This window comes from Microtus pennsylvanicus, chromosome 6 (genome assembly GCF_037038515.1).
Source record: "Microtus pennsylvanicus isolate mMicPen1 chromosome 6, mMicPen1.hap1, whole genome shotgun sequence".
NCBI classification, from domain to species: Eukaryota; Metazoa; Chordata; class Mammalia; order Rodentia; family Cricetidae; genus Microtus; species Microtus pennsylvanicus.
Window position 1 is genome coordinate 106,488,178 of NC_134584.1, and position 7,878 is coordinate 106,496,055.

Here is a 7,878-nt window from a genome sequence, read left to right on the forward strand (position 1 = left end):
CCAGCTCTTTTTCCCGTGGCGCCAAGGAAAGAAAGACTGAACTGAACCCAAACCCAGAGCCAGATCCCTAAGGCTATGCCCCTTCCTGGCCACCCCCATTGGTGGTTCTGCCCCTCCCTCTGGCCCTGGGGCCCCTCCCATCCCCGGTCTAGATAAGGCCGGCCCAGGACTGCCTCATCTGGCAGTAGGCACTGGGCTGGAATGGGGCTACCTGGCTCCCCATGGCAGTGGGTGCTGCTGCTTTTGGGGCTGCTGCTCCCTCCCGCTGCCCCCTTCTGGCTCCTCAATGTGCTCTTCCCCCCGCACACCACGCCCAAGGCTGAACTCAGTAACCACACAAGGCCTGTCATCCTAGGTAAGCCCCCACTAGGTCCCTGATGCATCAAACGAGACCTTGGGGACCCTGGGTCCTAACACCTGACAGCATCAGATGCTGTCAAGGTTCTTCCGCCTCCACCATCAGCCCTCATGCCGGACTTGGTACGGGGAAGGGTCAAGGGTTTGTTCTACAGAGACACTGCCCCTTTCCCTTCACACTGTTCTGTCTCCAGGTTGTCTTCTTCAGGGGATTGGGATGGGGTGGTGGTCGGCGAATGGAATGCAGTTTGCCTACGGCTTTGGACAGGGCAGCGTGAGCTGTGGCCAACTCCAGACACACTGGATACTGGGTTAAGCCCCACTGCTTCCTTGGCTTCTGCCTTACCAAGGACAAGACACCTAGTCCAGGACAAGACAGCAGAGGTCCAGAAAGGCCTGCCCCTTGCTCTAGGCCCAGCCCCTGTTCCCCTGTACCTATTTGTTCTCTCTTTGGACTTTGGCAATAATGGAAAGCCAAGCTGGATGTTTGTTTTGTGGGGGCGGAGGGCAGCGGCCTTGGTTCCTGCACCTTCCCTGCCTGAAGGGAGTCTGGAATTTGCAGAACTGGTGGGACTGTAAGAAGTGTGACGGAGAGGGGATAAGTGTCACCAGAACCCTGAGGGTGCGGGAGATGGAGGGGTGGGCTTTCTTGGTGATAGGGTTCGGGGTGTGGAGAGAAGCTAAGTCCAGACAGAACAAAAGCTGGTGCCCACAGTACCTGGCTGCCTGGGGAATCGTCTAGAAGCCAAGCTGGATAAACCAGATGTGGTGAACTGGTTGTGCTACCGCAAGACAGAGGACTTCTTCACCATCTTCCTGGATCTCAATATGTTTCTACCCCTTGGGGTGGACTGCTGGATTGATAATACCAGGTATGTCCCATGTGCCCTACCCAGCCCCTACACATTACCCTTCGGCTGCTGGCTGCTAAATGTCCCACTGTCCCTAGGGTTGTCTACAATCGCAGCTCTGGGCGCGTGTCCAATGCTCCTGGTGTACAGATCCGTGTCCCTGGCTTTGGCAAGACCTACTCTGTTGAGTACTTAGACGACAACAAGCTAGCAGGTGTGTGTGCTCGGGGAAAGGCAGGGGCTCTTCTTGGCTATCAAGCTGGCCTAGCGGTGTCATGGACCGAGCCCCCTATGTTGCTGCCTCCCCACAGGTTACATGCACACACTGGTCCAGAATCTGGTTAACAATGGGTATGTGCGGGATGAGACGGTGCGGGCCGCACCCTATGACTGGCGTTTGGAACCCAGTAAGTGCTTGCAGGTGAGGGGCCAGGGTATGACAGGTGGTCCCAGACCCTCACTGTCCTGATGTCTACCTGTCTCCAGGCCAGCAAGAGGAATATTACCAGAAGCTGGCAGGGCTGGTAGAGGAGATGCATGCTGCGTACGGGAAGCCTGTCTTCCTTATTGGGCATAGCCTGGGCTGCCTACATGTGCTGTATTTCTTACTGCGCCAGCCTCAGTCCTGGAAAGACCGCTTCATTGATGGTTTTATCTCTCTTGGGGCTCCATGGGGTGGCTCTGTCAAGCCCATGCTGGTCCTGGCCTCAGGTGAGGAGCTTTTGATTGCTGTTGTCCTGTGTGGGGTGAGGAAGGGATGAAGCAGACCACAGAGCTGGCTGTCACTCCAACTGTGCTCACAGTGTCGCCCAGGGATATTGTCTGTGGGGCATACCGGCTGCCCAGCTCCTTGAAGACAGTACCATTAGGATGTCCTCTTGCAGAGTCTTTAGTGATGATAAGGGAGGTGATGGAGGAAGTCAATCCCAGTAGTCTGTCAGCTTCTGATTTGCTCTATGTAGCCCCAAGTCCTCTGGCTTTCAGCTGCTTTTTGCTCCCTGGAGCCCCATGCCCAGGAATCTGTTTTATTGAGGATGTATTTGCCACAGCATGGCCAGACCTCATGCTGTGTTTTTGAGTAGCTTCCTCAGGAACCCAACACTAATACAGCCACCACTCACTGAACGCCGTTTTATACTGGGCACAGCAAGGCCCAGCCTTCACTGTGGAAGTTCACAGTCTAGTGAGTAACTCACCAGACTATGTCACTGACTGTAAACAGACACCATCTAATCCTCCAAAAATACAATCCTGTGATCACCGTGCAGCATAGGCCCCGTACAGGACCTGAGGAAGAATAGCCAGTACACACGCATGCACACACACACACACACACACCACAGATCTCACTCTCTTTAACTGACACACCGTTTGAGGCCCCATAGCTCTGGCTTACAGAAGTAGTAACATGGCCTCTTCAAGCTTGAGCACCTGACTGGACACCAGGCATGCTTTGGTCTGGGTCTTGGAATCAAGGTCGGGACAGGGCCCGGACAGGGCTGAGTGCTTCCTGTCCCACCGGGCTCTGTATCCACAGGCGACAACCAGGGCATCCCGATCATGTCCAGCATCAAGCTGAGAGAGGAGCAGCGCATCACCACGACGTCACCCTGGATGTTTCCAGCCCACCAGGTCTGGCCTGAAGACCACGTGTTCATTTCCACCCCAAACTTCAACTACACAGGCCAAGACTTCAAGCGTTTTTTTGAGGATCTGCATTTTGAAGAAGGATGGTACATGTGGCTGCAGTCACGTGACCGACTGGCGGGCCTCCCTGCGCCTGGTGTGGAAGTGTACTGTCTGTATGGTGTGGGTCTGCCCACACCCGGCACCTACATCTATGACCATAGCTTCCCCTACAAAGACCCGGTGGCTGCGCTCTACGAGGATGGGGATGACACTGTCGCCACACGAAGCACTGAGCTCTGTGGCCGGTGGCGGGGCCGCCAGTCACAGCCTGTGCACCTGCTGCCCATGAATGGGACCGAGCATCTCAACATGGTCTTCAGCAATAACACACTGGAACATATCAATGCCATTCTCCTGGGTGCCTACCGTCATGGCACTCCTGCGTCCCCCACTGCCAGCCCAGGTCCCCCACCCCCTGAATAAAGACCTTTGCTGTTATAAGTCCTGTGAGTTGTGGGTTTAAATGGAAGGCACTACTAGGATCCTTAGATTCATGTATCACCCAACCCAGAGGCGCACGAGGTGAGATGGGCTTTGCTAAGCCTGCCATTGAACTGAACAATGAGAGGTATAGCATCTCATTGCCCTGGTTGAGCTGCTCAGAAAGCCTGCCCTTTGCCTTCCTTCACAGTACCTGTGCCAATATTCAAATATAGGTACAGCTGTTGGAATGGGACACAGAGACATATGATTCGAATTCTAGTTGGATAAGAGTTTAAAATAGGCCCAGCATTTTGGAGGTGGAGGCAGGCGGATCTCTGTGAGTTCGAGGCCAGCCTGATCTATATAGTTCCAGGATAGCCAGGGCCACATAGACCTTGTCTCAAAAACAATAAATAAATAAATATGGCTGGGCAATGGTGGTGCACACGTTTTTAATCCCAGCACTAAGGAGACAGAGACAGGCGGATTTCTGAGTTTGAGGCCAACCTGGTCTACAAAGTGAGTTTCAGGACAGCCAGGGCTATACAGAGAAACCCTGTCTTGAAAAAACAAGACTAAACTAAATAAATCAATAGAGTTTATAATATGGGAGCTGAGAGCTGGAGATCTGTTAAGAATGTAAAATTGGGGGGCTGGAGAGATGGCTCAGAGGTTAAGAGCATTGCCTGCTCTACCAAAGGTCCTGAGTTCAATTCCCAGCAACCACATGGTGGCTCACAACCATCTGCAGTGGGGTCTGGTGCCCTCTTCTGGCTAGCAGGCATACACACAGAATATTGTAAAAATAATAAATAAATAAATATTTAAAAAAAAAAGAATGTAAAATTGGGGCTGGAGAGATGGCTCTGAGTTAAGAGCACTGGCTGCTCCTCCATAGAGGTCCTGAGTTCATTTCCCAGCCCAGCAACCATAGGTTGGCTCATAACCATCTATAATGAGATCTGGTGCCCTCTTCTGGCATGCAAGCAGAACACAATGGTCTACAGAGCTAGTTCCAGGACAGCCAGGGTTAAACAGAGAAACCCTGTCTAGAATAAATAAGTAAGTAAATAAGTAAATAAATAAATACGTTTAGAGCTAGGTGATGGCACTACACGTTTTTAATCTCAACATTCAGGCCAGCCTGGTCTACAGATTGAGTTCCAGCACAGCCAGGGCTACATGGAGCAACCCTGTCTCAAAAACCAAAAAGAAAAAGTCTAGGAAGCTTGGGATCTAAAAGAATGGCAATTCAGCTAAAGAAGGCTTAATTTGGGGCTGGAGAGATGGCTCAGAAGTTAAGAGCACTTGTTGCACTTGCAGAGGACCTGGGTTTGGCTCCCGGCACCCACATGGTACACCAAATGGTTCGCAATCATTCGTTCCAGGGAATCTAATGCCCTTTTCTGACCTTGGTGGGCACCTGGCATCACTAGAACACAATTAAACCCAAAAGGGCTTCATTTATACTTCAAGAGTTATGTGGTGGAGTGTTTTGCCTGCATATATGTATGGGCTTGCAGTCAGATAAGAGGGGGATGGAGGAACTGAGGAGCGCCATGGAAGACCTGGCAAGGGGTACAACAGCCCCTTCCTCAAGCTCCCTGGAACCAGAGGCAAAGGTGAAAGTGAAACAGAAGACGCACAAAGCGCCTGCAGCCTCTGAACTGGGGTGGAGGTGAAACCGAAAGCGGGAAGCACTAAGCGTCCTGTACAACCCCACCGACGCCGAGGCAGACGCTTTTCTGCTTCGCCCCACGGGCTTCACTCTTTTCATCTGATCGACCCCCGGATCTCAGCTGGCTTCCCTGACCCGAGATGCTGAAGCAGGCAGTGGAACACAGAGGAGGCTTCTCTTTCGAGAACTGCCAGAGGTGAAGGGGGAGTGGAGTTCTAGTTGAGAGCTCTCGACAGTAGGCGGCCTTTTTTTACTGGTGGAAGTGGGGGAGCCTTATGTTGGGTGACCAAGTAGGGGCTTAACCCAGGAGATGAGGAAAGTAGAGATAGTTTGGGGGGCCGGTTCAAGGGCTCTCCCTAGAAGCAGAATTGAAACGTGAGTCACCCCACTGTTTGCAGGAATGCGTCCTTGGAACAAGTCCTGTCGGGCCTTCGGGTCCCTCATGCACGCAAGACCGGGACTACCATCGCGGGACTCGTGTTCCGAGTGAGCAGGGCGATAGGACTGGAGGGTTAGGTTGGCGCCACTGCGGAGATCGCGTGGGCACTAAGGCTGGGCTCTTCCTCTGCAGGATGGAGTTATTCTGGGCGCCGATACGCGGGCCACTAACGATTCGGTCGTGGTTGACAAAAGCTGCGAGAAGATCCACTTCATCGCTCCCAAAATCTAGTAAGAATCCCCAGCTCAGTCCCCACACTCAGACAAACGCTGCACTGTCTGTCACTCACGCCCTCCTCTGTCCCTGCACGTCCCAGTCTACACCCACCACCCCTTTCCCCTCAGCTGCTGTGGGGCTGGAGTAGCTGCAGACACTGAGATGACCACGCGGATGGCAGCTTCCAAGATGGAGCTACACGCACTGTCCACCGGTCGTGAGCCTCGGGTGGCCACGGTCACCCGTATCCTGCGCCAGACACTCTTCAGGTGAGGAGGTGGGGTAAAGATGACCCCTAGCGGGGGTCATTTACTTGCAGGTAGGCGGGGTGGGGCGGGGGGCGGCGCAAGGAAAAGACGAGGCTGCTACTTGCGGAAGAAGCCAGGTCGGTGTGGCCAAAACTGAGTTCCGGAAGAAGCCATATCAATCATAGGACGCCAGGTCACAGGAAGGGGAGGGACTCGGACCTAGAACTGGCATAAGAGGCGGAGCCGGCTCCAGTTGGCACTAACAGCGCCCGCTTATCCACAGGTACCAAGGCCACGTGGGAGCATCACTGATCGTGGGCGGGGTTGATCTGACCGGGCCACAACTCTATGGAGTACACCCCCACGGTTCCTACAGCCGTCTGCTCTTTACGGCCCTGGGTGAGTGCTTCCCTCCTTTTCCCACGAATCCTGCCCCTGCAACACTACCTTCAAGGTTTGTTCCCGAGAGTAGGCAGCAACAGCTGACTTCAGATGCCCCTTTCCACCTGTAGGCTCTGGACAGGATGCAGCCTTGGCACTACTGGAGGACCGGTTCCAGCCCAACATGACGGTGAGCGATTTCTGTCCATCACTTCATGCTCACAGGTGGGGAGTGTAAAACAAAACAAAACTAAACAAAAAAACCTGGCCAAGTAAGGAAGGCTTGGAGGGGAAGAAGGTGACACCTGAGTAGGGACCGAATAATGCTGAAGGTCCAGCAGTAACCAAGCTTAGACCACTGAGAGATGCTCACAAATGATCGTTAACTGAAGGAAGAGGTAAAGCCCAGTGCGGTTCTATATGAGGTTTGAGGTCTGGACTTCGGAGTGCGATAGAAATTGGCGACTATGTGCTTCAGGAATAACTAAGGCCCAGAGAGACACTTAGTGACAGAGGACTAGATTGGTGGGTGAGAAGACCGCCGGAGGGGCCCTGGAAGTGTAAGGGACACTGAGAAGCTTGTACAGGGGGACCAGTGGGTGGAGGCAACACGAGGTTTGGGGAGAAAGCAAGTCAGAAGCCGAGGAACTGGAATTTTGACTGGCAGGAGAGAAAGGAGGTTGGGGTTGCACAAATGGCCGACTGTCTAGGCTTCAAGATTAACAAAGTCCCCAGGTTAGTGTGAGGCCACACCAGGCTCCCTAACCTCATTCACACTACCACAGCTGGAGGCTGCCCAAGAGCTGTTGGTGGAAGCCATCACTGCAGGGATCCTGGGTGACCTGGGCTCTGGAGGCAGCGTGGATGCGTGTGTGATCACTGCAGCAGGTGCCAAGCTGCTGCGGACACTGAGCTCACCCACAAAGCCCGTGCAGAGGTAGGAGCAGGGGAAGGGAGGACCGCCGGCTGGGAGGACTGCCAGGCTGCACGCTGAAGGGCTGCACGCTGAAAGGCTGGCCCTCCTCTCTTCTAGAGCTGCCCGGTACCACTTTGCTCCTGGAACCACAGCTGTCCTGACCCAGGAAGTGAGGCCCCTGAACCTGGAGCTTCTGGAGGAAACCGTGCAGGCCATGGAGGTGGAATAAAGTGGCCTTAGACTTAGAGCTTGGAACAAGGGGGAATAAACCCGGGAAATACAAACACTTAAACAAAAGACTCTTGTCATTTTTGAGAGGAGTGGGACAAAGAGCCATAGGAGCTTTGTGCCTGGAGCATCTAAGGACCACAGGCCTGGTTCCTTCATCATCACCTCAGGGGTCTGTCTTGATCCCAGCTCTAGTCAGCACTACAGGCTTTGAGGTGGAAAGCTACATTCTGTCATCCCAAACCTAATTCCACACGGTGGAAGCATACCCCACCGGTCTCCATCTTGAACGACCCCATGGACAGCCCCTACTCATTGCCGTTCCCTGGCTTATCAGTGCTGCCCTATTGCCACCAAGTCCACCCTGGGTTCTAAGGGGGCTAAACTGCTGATAGAGCAACTGTTCCCTGACTCTAAGGCTGGTGGCAAGTTCTCAGCAAGCACCCCTCATC

At 53.7% G+C, this 7,878-nt stretch overlaps 2 protein-coding genes across 2 annotated transcripts; both read left to right on the plus strand.

The window, feature by feature from the left end:
* The first annotated feature begins 151 nt into the window (after positions 1–151).
* On the plus strand, positions 152–3,338 carry Lcat (lecithin-cholesterol acyltransferase). Its single transcript, XM_075977133.1, has 6 exons — positions 152–355; positions 1,073–1,229; positions 1,307–1,422; positions 1,520–1,615; positions 1,695–1,919; positions 2,746–3,338. Exons 1-6 carry the CDS (start codon positions 202–204, stop codon positions 3,318–3,320), a joined length of 1,323 nt encoding a protein of 440 aa, XP_075833248.1. The 5' UTR covers positions 152–201; the 3' UTR covers positions 3,321–3,338.
* A 1,651-nt stretch (positions 3,339–4,989) lies between these two features.
* On the plus strand, positions 4,990–7,495 carry Psmb10 (proteasome 20S subunit beta 10). The gene is made up of 8 exons (XM_075977204.1): positions 4,990–5,194; positions 5,397–5,484; positions 5,570–5,667; positions 5,782–5,922; positions 6,185–6,300; positions 6,414–6,472; positions 7,068–7,219; positions 7,316–7,495. Exons 1-8 carry the CDS (start codon positions 5,139–5,141, stop codon positions 7,425–7,427), a joined length of 822 nt encoding a protein of 273 aa, XP_075833319.1. The 5' UTR covers positions 4,990–5,138; the 3' UTR covers positions 7,428–7,495.
* Positions 7,496–7,878: the final 383 nt, after the last annotated feature.